At 46.3% G+C, this 12364-nt stretch overlaps 1 protein-coding gene across 2 annotated transcripts in view; it reads left to right on the top strand.

Annotated features, from left to right (window-relative positions):
* The window catches only part of ESPL1 (extra spindle pole bodies like 1, separase), a 1025090-nt gene that overhangs the window by 545625 nt on the left and 467101 nt on the right, over positions 1-12364 (top strand). For both annotated transcript variants that reach the window (XM_069653328.1, XM_069653326.1), the window contains one exon: positions 3957-4359. In XM_069653328.1, coding sequence (XP_069509429.1) covers positions 3957-4359 — 403 coding nt within the window. The remainder of the gene's footprint in view (positions 1-3956; positions 4360-12364) is intronic.

Below are 12364 nucleotides of genomic sequence, written 5' to 3'. Positions count from 1 at the left end.
GTCTTTCTGAGATGTAATCTTTTAAATATGGATCCAATTGAAACACTTGTGTATAGGCGCGTTATAAATGCCATATATCATATATATCAATATTAGTGGGCACCTGTTTTTTTTTTAAAATACTTCAATTCTGATTATTGCTTGAACATTGTGTAATCATTCTTACTTTGTCCTTAAGATTGGTTTCCTTATGTAGCTTTGGTGACAACTGTTCAGCGCGTTGTATGCCATTTATTTTGTCTCTTGCCTTGGTGATACATATGTAGGTGAGGCACGAGGTTTGAGGGTTTAGCGAAAAGCCTCAATCTAAAGATTTGGGTGTCATCTGCATACATTTGAAACGAAGAAGCTCTGCGAGCTCATGCTGACCATATCCCTCTCTTCACTCTCCAAATGTGTGTTGGCGTTTGTCACAGATGCTCAACCATTTATTGATATAAATTTAATATTTTGTCATTTTGAGCGCTACTCCACCCAGTGCTTGGGTTTGCTGGCACTAATATGATGGTTACTAGAAACTTGTGCTGTATACTTCAATACTGACCTGTTGAAAGGCAGATCCAACTATTGCAGCCAGTTGCCTGGAAAGCCACTATACTCCCTATTACCTACTGAGATAGTCGCAGCCTTGGTGCCCCTCAGTATCAGACATTGTGACTGTATTACCAGGGGAGTGTAGGCTTTTCTGGTGTTTCTGCATCGAATGTTCAACTTGCACTGGTATTTTGGATGCAGTGACACAAGGCATGAGAAAGAAATTTAAGTTGCCAGTTATTAGCTGGCCATAAGTAGCTCTCCATCTCATTTCTAAACATGCACACCATTTCTTACTTGCCAAGGGTGAAATTTCAGTATCCAATGTCTAGTGGCGAGGGCTGATTTTGAGACCTGCATAAGGAGGGCCTACCTTATTTCCATCATTGAGCACCTTATGCAACAATGCACTTCGACATTGCATAATGTTGTGGCCATCTACCCATGGCGGTTGATTAGCCAGATGGGATGACCCATTTTATGGTACGCCCCTGCCCTCCATTTACAAGCGACAGGCTCAGTCTTTGCTTGCATTTGTTTTATTTAATCTATAAAGCACCTTCACCAAAGCACTGGACAAAGCAATTTAAGCAGTACAAAAATGAATGTGCAAATGTGAATGGAATGGATATATACAAAGTTAACGGAACATAGTAAAGATAAAGTTCAGAGCTATGCAAAAAGTTATAAGACTGTAAAGGATTTAGAGGAAATCTAATATCAGGGGGCAATGAATGCCAAAGATTAGGAGAAAGTGGGGATGGGGGGATGGGAGGGATGACCTGGAAGCATTGCTTGGGGCCAGAGAGACTTTGGGGGGAGGCCACAGTAGCCGGGTGTTATGGGGTACATACGAGTAGAGATGGGGAGGGGAGATACAGGGAGTGCTTTTGTAGACAATCGTAAGGAAATTGAAGAGTATTTGATCTAAGGAAAGAGAATGCAGGCAAGATCAGCCGGCTGTATGAGGTAAGACTATATGTAGCGTAAGTATAGCAGAGTTGAGATAGAACGCAGTGGGGCAAGATGGTAAGAGGGAAGAACAAAAGTCTAGTCGTGAGAACCTGTGTAGATATTTAAAGTTTTGTAGCATTCACTGTCAAGTAGGACTCTGCTTTATGAATATTGTCAATCTGAAATCTGCTAGTACAAGCTATAGTGGGGAACTGAGCAAATGTAAGATTGCTGTCAAAGATGGCACCTAGGTTACGTTCAGTAGGATTTAAAGAGAGCGAGGAGGGAAGGATTGAGATGCCAGAAGGTGAGGAAGGAGGGGCGGGCAGAGGAGTAAGGGAAGCGTAGAATTTCAGTTTTTGAAGTTTAGATGGAGTAATCATGCACCCAGGACTGGATATCTTGGAGACGTAAGGAAATGGGGATTCGGAAAACAAAAGGGAAACACAGATTTGAGTCGCCAGCATAAACCTGTGATGACAGCCCAAATGATATTAAAGTAGATTGAGGCATAGTATATAGATAAGAGAGCTAAGAACTGATCCTTGAGGACCACAAAAAAGAGACCAACCCAAGAAACTGAACAGGAATCGCCGCCCAAATAGCAGAGCCAGTGTAACTGAAACCGAGAAGCCAAAATAAGAATAGAATGGAGAGTATAGTGACCAGCCGTGCTAAAGGCAGCCGATAAGTGTGGATAGGAGAGCTTAGAATGTGGAGCAGAGCAGAGAATTGGAGACAAAGTATGTTTTGGTAGTGAAGTGGACCAAAACCTTATTGAGAAGGTGAGAGTAACAAGTCCGTCAAGATAGGATGTGATTTTGGTGTACTCTCGATCAAGTACCTTGGTACGGAAAAACAGGGTGATGGAGCAGAAGGATCCAGGGAAGGTTAAAGGAAAGATGTAATGATTTCCTACTTGAAGGCGGAAGGAAAGGTAGCAGAGGAAAGGCAGGAATTAATAGGTGACACCAGAAAAAGGAGGAGGGGATGGATTCTAAGAAGAAGTGTAGAAGGGAGAGGATCAAGAGGTGAAGCAGTATGATGAGCATGGGTGGGGAAGGGAGCATTTTCGGAGTCTGAAAGAGGTGCAAAAGAGTATACTGGATGAATACCAGGCAGAAAGGAACTGGTTTGTGGAAAGAGGTTAGTGTTCACAATTTGTTGGTGAAGAATGTGGCAGTCTGTTGGAGATCAGGAGGAACACAGGAAAGGGTCATGTGAGTGGGAGGAAGGATCGATTAAGAAGGTGGAAGAGACTACTAGGATGAGTAAAATATGAGTATAAGATCTAGTAATGGGTCTTTTTTGGCCAGAAGTCATTGGAGTGCAAAGAAGAAAGACTGGAAAGATTGGCTGTAGAAGTCTTTCGATTTCCACTACTCTCGATGCAAGGAGTGAAACAATTGGGCCATGGTAGTGCGCCAGGTTTTTGTTGGCTTTGTGGGCGACAAAATAGCCTAGCATGGTAAACTGAGTAAATAACTTGAAGATTGGAGTTGAAGACAGTGTGTCATTGGGTGACAGACTGGAAAAATCAGGGAGAGGATGGCAAGGAAGAGAGGAAATGAAGGCTGCAGTGTTAAAGGAGAAAACCTCGAATGTTGCAACCATTATGCAGTAGTCACTTAAGCAACCTACAAATCGGGACCTTGGTTATGCAGCTGAGGACTTTCCACCCTGAGCTATGAGCTGGTCACAGCCTGTCCTTTAGTACCTTGGCAGGGCTCCTTCGTTAAAAGGTGCTGTCTTTTTGCAGACGTCTTGCCTGCCTAGTGAAATTAAGGTGTGTGAACCAGAAGTGCCTCCTATACTACCTCCCATATAGTTGAAGCTTCTAATGTCTCCAGGCAACTGAGAGCCATGGAATGGGCACTGTGTGCAAAGGGTGAGAGAAATGCATGCCTGGGACTTTCAGTCATACTCCAAGGTGTGCTACTGTTGCACGCTTTGCATAGTCACCGTCCTGATTTCTTTTAACCTCCCCTCCTACCTTCAATGCCAATGCACCTCCATCTCTGTAGTGCTTTGAAACTGCCTTAATGTGAGATTAACCACTGTTCCAGAAACCTACATACATGATGTATGCAACGATTTCCCATATTGAGTATGATAGTCTCAAATATTTACCTATACTTACTACACAATCTGATTGCATGCTAGGTTTGCTATTTCAGGCAGCATTCTGTGCATGATATGATGGGCATCTTTCTCTAGAACCCATATTGTTGATGATTTCTGGTTGCTCTAAAAAACTAGTCATTGGTCATATATGATTTTGTTGGATTAATTGGGAAGAGTTAGTTTGAAAGGAATTATTAAAACATTCTACTTGAGATTTTGGCATCATTAGCTTGTGGTTCGTGTACTGCATGATCTTCTTTTTTTTTAATTTAAAACTGAAGTAGCATGTTTAATATTCCTTCTCACGCCTTTTTACCTTTTTCAATTCTCTCTAAACCTTCCAGGTTGTGTTTAGTGATGAAAGTGAAGAAGAAAATGAGACGACGTCAAAGTCTGAACCAGTCTTTCCCATTGATAAAAGGGAGGGACAGGCTACCTACGCCAGGGCACGGCAGAGTACCAGGAATACGGAGAGCGTGAACAGTAAGGCAGAACATTCACAGAACATCACTGAACAATGTCCCAGGAGAGGAAGACCCCGGAGCAAGGAACCAGACATTGGCAGCACTGCAGACAGCGATAAACCTAAAAAAACAATTAGGAGGACAACTCGTGGGCGGCCTAATCTTATGCAAGATGAGGTCGAAGTACTAAGAGTCATCCATGAAGAAGATACAAAGGGTGCATTTGAGATTAGCTTTGAGGTTCTTCGTGGATCAGACTGTGAGGAAGAGAAGCCAGCAAAAGGTAAGCTGCAGGCATTCATAGTCAATGAGTAGATTATAAACAGTGGTAGAAAGCATTTATTTTACCCTTTAATAGTGGCACCGTCGGCACCCAAGTAAGAATGTTAGCCCTATCCGTTCCTACTGAAATGCTGCTGCCCATATTGTGTGCACTCCCTCTCTGGTCTGCATTCATATTTCCACATATTGACTATCCTAAATGTTTTCAGATTTCTGCTGTTATTTTATTTTTCACGTTTTTCATCTATTTCTCCAGCATTGGATTTTCTCATAGGCCCTTTGAATTTTCCATTCTTAGACTGGGAATCCTCAGTGCTTTAAAGATGCAAGTTTCAATACTGCTTTAAAACCACATACCATGCACCTTATTTGGGCCCCTTTTGTAACGAGTGGATGGTCTCCCAGCTTTGTATCAGAAGACCCATCTTCAGACTAGTTAACTGCATAGCAAGTGACCTCTTCCAAATCTTTTCAGCTGGCTGAGTCTTTTCCAAACACTTGCAACAACTACTTTTGATATCTTAAATTGCAGAGGTTGTTTATGCCAAAATTCCCAAAATTGCCACCTCCTTGTGTACTCATGCTGGTCTTTTTGAGGAAGGTCCTCTTAAGTCCTAAACTCTGTAACCTGCTGTTGCTTTTTAAAAATGTTTTGTTTTATTAAGTTAAACCTTTCACAAATTAAATAATTCAACCCATTTAAACATCTTTTATTTTAAGTTGGGGAAACTTGTATTTGTGCTTTGGAAAAAACAAAAAAAATGAATATTTCCGTGGATTTCCTTTCCCCTGCAGATTGCGCTTCAGATAAATATCCCCTTCCAGCTAAAGCTGCTAGAAAAAACTTTGACAGGGGGCGTTAGTGGACCTCGACTCGGCTGCCGATATTCGATCCGTCTTGACTCTGTGCTCTGGTCGGCTCTGGACATGACGTTGAGTGTTGTACATATACTGAGTCACTACGTCACCGTACCGGAGTTCCTTTTTTCCGCATGCTGCTTGGGAGGAAAACTGCGATCTTTCAGCCAATTTCTTTTCCCTTGACGTTTGTTGAATTTTTTTGTCATGCAAGCGGCTATGTCCACGCCCCGGATCTCGGGTTTGAAGCGCTGCACAGACTATGGCTCGAAATGTTGGTGACCGACCCGCATGATATGTGCATGTGGTGACTCAATGTGGGTCACGACACCGAGAGTTGCTGGTCTTGTGGCAAGATGAACCCAAAGTCTTTGCAGTATCATGCAGCGAAAACCGCTTTAGGCCTTCTAAGTCACTGCTGTGGTTCAGTTCTCGAAGGCCGAAACAGAAGAGCCTACCCCAGAGAAGGAAGATGAAGGATAAACTGAAGTCCAAGAAGGAGTTAAATTCCCGGTGCCACTCGTCATCTTCCTCTCACAAGAAGAAGAAATGCCACTGGGAGGACTAAAGTCCCAGATGCTTGAGATGTTAAAGGCAGCTGTGGGTATGGGTGAGCCCCCGGTGCAGCAGGCCGTGGTAGCTCCAGGGGCGCCTGGTGATTCTGGCCACAGAGCAAAATCTATTTGGTCAGCAGAGCCTTCGGGCTTGGCACCATGCAAAACTGTGCGGCCGTCCAAGGGCAGGACCTTTCTGTGCGTCACCAACGTAGATTATAGTTTACGTGCCATCAGCACCCAAAATGTTGTCAGCGCCGACCGCTAAACCATCAACTCCAATGGCTAAGCCATCGAAGTTTACCGCGGTTGAGCGGTCTTTTGTGCCAAAATCTAGGTCAGACGTTTGGCTCTGATGGACATTTACAGCGACTATGATAAAGGCGATGTCAACCCCATTTACTCGTGAGCTGGTAGTACCGACTATTTTGTCGACCAGGCAGCCCGAATAGACTTGGCTAAGGTCCTGCATGATGCTAGCCGACTGGACACGTCTTTGGATGTCAAAATGGAACAGGCCCATATCAATGAAAATTCAGGGCTCTAGTTGATAGGGTAGTAGATACCCTGGGGTTAAGCTCTCCAGCTCAGCCAGTCCAAGGTTATTACCTTACGGAGGACCTCCTTGATGAGCGTCCTGCCACAGAAAGGGCAATGCCTTTCAATGCGGCGATAGCTGATCCCATTGCCACCTTATGACCGCGTCCTTGCACGATCTCTGATCAATTCAGACCTTACCCTAAAATAGAGGCCGGAAAGGGGAGATCCCTCATTTCTCTCCTCTCCCAACACCGTAAGGATTGGTCGTACCGGCAGCCAGTGTGTCCACTAGGCCCGCCACTGCTACATCCGATTTCCCAACCGATGGGGAGGGCAAGAAAGATGCCCTAGTGAAGAAAATATTTTCCTCTGGGAGCATGGCTTGAAAGGCAATCTGTCTGCTGTGGCTTCGCTAAGTATTCCTTTGGCTTATGGAAGGCGGTTGAGCAGGTTGCCGGGTGCATCCCTGAATCGGAGATGCAGGAAAGTTTCCTGCAGTTGTACGTGACGGAAAGGAGGTGGCCTGACCGTCTTTGCAGACAGGCCTGGACGTGGCAGACTGTTGAGTGGTTAATGGGCTTGGCTATGGCCTCAGGGTTCTCTCCCAATGTCCATAATAAGCTTCTCGACATCGCTTTTGATGGGGAGAAACTCTTTAGCCTTAAGACTGATGACTCTTTGGCGCAGTTCAGGGTCCAATCTCGCCGCGAAGTAGCTCGCCATAGCTGTGAAGCAGCAGGCCAAACCTGCCATTTTAGTTTCTCTTCAAGGGGTAGAGGCTATAGGCACTATGTCCCCTGTGGCAGGAAGGCTCAGCTCCTGCATGCCAGTCAGGGGCAGGGGCGTTTCCCGTTCTCCCAAAGGGGTAGGTGGGGCCTCTAGAGGCTAGCAGACAGCGGCAGCAGCTGCCAGGACGGCTCTTCCCTCAAACCTGCTTTGCTTTCTCCTCCCACAATTCCCCAGTTGGACTGTTGACGGAGCATTGAGCCCAATGGCTGGAGATAACCTCTGACTCCTGGGCTCTGCAGCTCGTGCGTTTTCTCGTATATTTAACTTTTTTTCTTTTTTTTAACTAAGGCCCCTTGACAGTCCCCCCCACCTCCTTGCAAACCGGAGAAGGTGCTCCAGGAACTCTGAGCCCTGTTGTTCAAGGGTGCCATGAAAGAAGTACCGCACGGTCAGATAATCGGGATGGTATTCACAGTATTTCCTACTAGCCAAGAAGCGAGGAGGGAGGTCTGTGCAATCTTGGACTTTAGGGCTTTGAACAAATTCCTGAGGAAGACCAATTCAAGATGGCTACGTTGAGAGATTCTCCAGTTGCAGGACTAGCTGGTGTCCATAGATCTTCAGGATGATTACTTTCATGTGACGATACATCGGAAGCACAGGAAGTTCCTGACATTCCTCCTAGGGGACAAGCACCATCAGTTCAAGGGGTGCTCCCCTTGAGTTGACTTCTGCGCCGAGGGTCTTCACCAAGCTCATGGCGGCAGTCGCGGCTCACCTTGGGAGATCTGGCGTCCATGTTTTTCCGTACTTGGACGATTGACTGATCCGAGGGAGGTCAGCTGATCAGGTACTGTCCCATCTCTGGGACACCTGTTCACTACTCCACAGGCTTGGCTTCTCCCTGAACTTGCAGAAGTCCCACATGCCACCAGCTCACAGGCTTCCGTTCATCGGAGCAGTCTTAGACACTCAGCAGTGAAGGCCTTTCCTCCCGAGGAGAGGGTCGCCAGCGTTGCACAGATGGTACAACTGTTCCGGAACCACACCACCTTACCACCAGCTACCTTCCTCCGCCTCTTGGCTCTCATTGCGTCCTGCATTTTTGTAGTGCCAGAGGACAGGCTGTGGAGACTATATCTTTGCAATGGCACCTGCAAGGTCAGGGGTCTGAATACTTCGGTACTCTGAGGCACGTTCTCAGAATGTTCAGGTTCGTGGTTGAGTACCTTCTTATGGGCCAACAGCAGCAATGTATGTAAACCCTTCCGGCCTCTGTGGCTTCAGGTTCGAGTGGTCATGGATGCGTCCCTGAAGGGTTGGGGTGCTCACTGCGGGGACTTGCAGGTGGGCAGCCTTTGGTCTGCGATGGAAGCCAGGTGGCGCATCAATAGGCTGTAGCTGTGGTCCATAAGGTTTTTGCATGTCCTGGTCTCAACGGATAATACAGTGGCCATACCCTACCTTAACAAGTAGGGTGGTGTGCGCTCCCTTGCCCTCTGCAGAAAGGCGATGCAGGTATGGTTCTGGCTATTGGAGAGCCAGGTCTCTGCAGTTCATCTGGCGGGGAACAGTTAACGGATGCTCTGAGCAGGCATAGCATGGTCTCACATGAGTGGGAAGTGTGCCAGGAAGTCCCAGAGGTCTTTGCTCTCTGGGGTACCCAGCGGTGGATCTGTTTGCCACAGAGTCCAACAGCAAGTGCAGACACTTTTGCTCGCGAATTCCCAGTGAATGGCGCTAGGGGATGGTGTCTCTGGTGGAATGGACATTTCCTCGCCACTAAGCCTTTGCTTTGATTTCCGTCATCCCGTGGGTTCTCAGGAGGTTCAGGAGGTTTCAAGCAACACTGGTCTTGATTGCCTCAGATTGAGCGAGGAGATGGTACTCAGACCTTAGACTTGACCATCTGCCCACCTCTGTTTGCCCCACTGCCTGGACCTCCTAACCCAGTCAGGTCTGGTGCACCACCTTAACCCAGAATCCCTCAACCTACATGTGTGGCTCTTGGGGGGATGAGATATAGCGGGACCTCTCTGAGCAGGTGCTGCTGGCTGCACGCAGAAAGTCAACAAGATCTCTGTATGCGTGCAGGTGGAGAAGATTGGAAGCGTGGTGCAGGGGACGCGAGATTGACCCCATCTCTTGCACTACCACTAGAGCAATGGAGTACCTTTTTGTCACTGGCCTCTTCAGGTCTTCAGTTCATCAGTCAAAGGATACTTGCGGCTTAGTCGGTGTACAAAAGGTCTCTGCATCAAGGATCTTTCTTCATTATTCCGGTTATGGCCCAATTCCAGAAGGGCCTTGTGAATAAGTTTCCGCCTACTCCCTTTGTCATTCCTGTTTTGGATCTGAATTTGGTCCTCAGTCTTTAGGGTAGCTCCTTTTGAGCCGTTACATTCTTATACACTGCTTTTGTTAACATTGAAAACTGCTTTCTTGGTGGCCATCACTTCAGCCAGGTGGGTCAGCAAGCTGCAGGCTCTTTCTTGTAAACCTCCATTCCTACACTATTTTAGTGAAAATGTTTTTCTTAAAGTGAGGCCTGGGTTCCTGCCAAAGGTGTCGTCTGAATTCCATCGTTCCCACGCAATGTATCTCCCAGCATTTTCACCGGCTGGACCCTAGGAGAGCATTACGCTTTTATGTAGCCATAACGGCTGAGTACAGGAAAGTCGACCAATTGTTTGTGACCTTCTTCGTGGCCAGGAAAGGTTTGGCAGTATCTAAGCAAACAATCTCACGGTGGATCACGCTGTGTATTTCTGAATGCTACCGTAGCACGGGCAAGGAGTTGCCCCCTGGCATCGGGCCCATTCCACCAGAGCGGTTTCTACCTCTACAGTGCTGTCAATAGGAGTACCGGTCAGGGACATCTGCCGTGCAGCAATCTGGTCTTGTTTCATACATTCACGCAGCATTAGTCTCGACATTGATGGTGGGGCTGACGCACGCTTCGAAAGGGCAGTGTTGCAGAATCTACTACCGTGAAGCTGCCATCCCACCTGCATTATTTCTTATGCTTTGGAAGCTATCTGAAGAGGAATCTGCGGGAGAAAGGCAATCCATAGGAGGAGAAATTACTTACCGTAATGTTCTTTCTAAGGATTCTTCTCATCCATCCCCGCTAAGAAAGAGTCTGCAATAGGTGGTTGCCTTCTCATAAGGAGGAAGTGTTGGCGATGGTTTCAGGGTTGCTCGTCCTCTTCTTGGTTGCAAACACAGCATGTCTTTCAATTTCTATTAAATAGCATTTGGGATTAGTTCTTCTTCTTCTTTTTTTTTTTTTTTTTTTTTTATCCTGTTACTATTTGGCCATCTTTTTTCTCGATAGTTTTCATCTGCAGTGGCTGAGCTGAGGGGGCGGGTGGGGGTTTGTGGGAGGGGGAACTAGGGGTACGGGGCATAGTCGCGCAGTGCATATGACGCCCCACGTCTTGTACGAAGCAGACGATCGAGCACCGAGTCCAGACTGAACGGCGGTTGAGTCGAGGTCCACTACGCCCCCCCTGTCTTTTCTGAGCAGCTAAAGCTGGAAGAGGTTATCTATTTGAGGAATCGGTGGGAGAAGAATCGATAGAGCATTACGTTAAATAATTTCTCCTTTACAATCATCATAACGTTTTGATCCTCCTTGAATCATAACCATTCAAATCACATAAATGTAGATCACGTAATGGCCTTATTCAATGCTACGTCCTAACAAAAGAGGCATAGAAAGGAAAACTGAGCAAGAATAAAATGTCATGACGCTTTCTCTTAGATCGTGTCTAGAACACTTCATATGAACCCAAATTAGCATGCATGTGGTCATATATAGACCCTTAGAAATTCACCTAGTATCCTGAATATTTCCTCTAGGAATCCATATAGGGATATTATGAGTAAAACACTCTGGCCCTACATGAACTGTGCACAAAATAGTCCCCTCAGACTGTTGGTGCCTTCTGGTGCAACAGATTTAAAATGTTGAATCTGATGTTGGTATCTTTGGTACAATGCAGAATTAGATATTTCAAAGTGTCTGGGGTGGAGGAACATCTGCATAGTCTACAATGCAGAGGTCAAACCACCTCAGATTTCCAGCTGCCTGTGTTCTAATGTTGGTAACTGATTTAAACAAACGCAACTATAGGCTGTGTATTTTTTGCACGGGAAAAGCTACCAATTTGGGCAGATCCTCTTTTCCTAGGGAATTTAGCATATTCCTGATATGTATTGTAATGGTCTAGGTGTTCTCTTCTATTACACCAATCCATAGTTAAGTTTTTTCTTGGTAGTGTATGGTTTTGGAGTTAGTTCCTCCACAGAGGATTGAATGTTATCAAGAATCCTAATCCTGTTGGCCTTGAAAACATTCATTGATTCCAGGGACTGAGTTGTTAAGATCTCCCAAATCTATATGCAGTGAGTTAGCCAGAGGACAGATCATTTTAGCATAATTATCTCCAATGGACCCTGGCTTGAAATGAAATTAACCCCAACTTATGTTTGAGTATAACTTTGGGATCGATTTAGACAAGTCAGGGTCTCCCTCCAGATGACGTCCCTGTAGGGAGTTGAAGTACAGCCCAAGTCAGCTGTTGTCATGTCTAGACCATATAAGGCTGATGGCTTCACTTTTGTTAAGTAGAATCGTAATAAGGGAAGGATGGTAAATCTACTGGCCATCTCCCAGCTTAACCTTCTTTCTGACTCTGTTGGCTCTCTCCACGACCACCAATCTGGATTCAGAGCTGCCAGAAGCACGGAAAAACTGCTCTCCTGAACATCCGTGAAGACCTGCTCTCTAACCTTGACTCTAACATTCCCTCTGTCCTCATCCTTCTTGATCTCTCCTCTGCTTTCGACACGGTCAACCATACCATCCTGCTCACCCGTCTCCGTGACAACATGGGTATCACTGATCAGGCTCTGGCCTGGCTGACCTCTTTCCTCTCTGATCGACCCTCCTAGGTAACACTTTAGTGCTTCCAATCCGGTATCTCCCTCTATACCTGTGGTATCCCCCAGGGGGGGTCTAACCTCTCGCCCTGACTTTTCAACCAACATCTGGCAACTCTCGCCTACTGCATTTCCATTTTATGCTCAAACTTCCAGTGCTATGCTGACACCCAACTCCTTTTCAGGCTTCCTTCAGCCACCTCCTCACCTTCCCTCATCTCAGATTGCCTTTCTGCCATTCAAAATTGGTGTGCTGCCAACGATCTTTGCCTAAATGCCAACAAAACGGAGATCCTCCTCATCGGTACACCTTCGCCATCCTTTCCCCTCACTCTCTGGCCGGCCGCCCTCCTACCCCTACTTGTGAGGCTAAGAACC

Source organism: Ambystoma mexicanum, chromosome 3q, assembly GCF_040938575.1.
Source record: "Ambystoma mexicanum isolate Mex_15411 chromosome 3q, UKY_AmexF1_1, whole genome shotgun sequence".
In the NCBI taxonomy this organism is placed as follows: Eukaryota; Metazoa; Chordata; class Amphibia; order Caudata; family Ambystomatidae; genus Ambystoma; species Ambystoma mexicanum.
The sequence above is the reverse complement of the archived record's forward strand: the minus strand, read 5'-3'. Positions and strand labels throughout refer to the sequence as shown.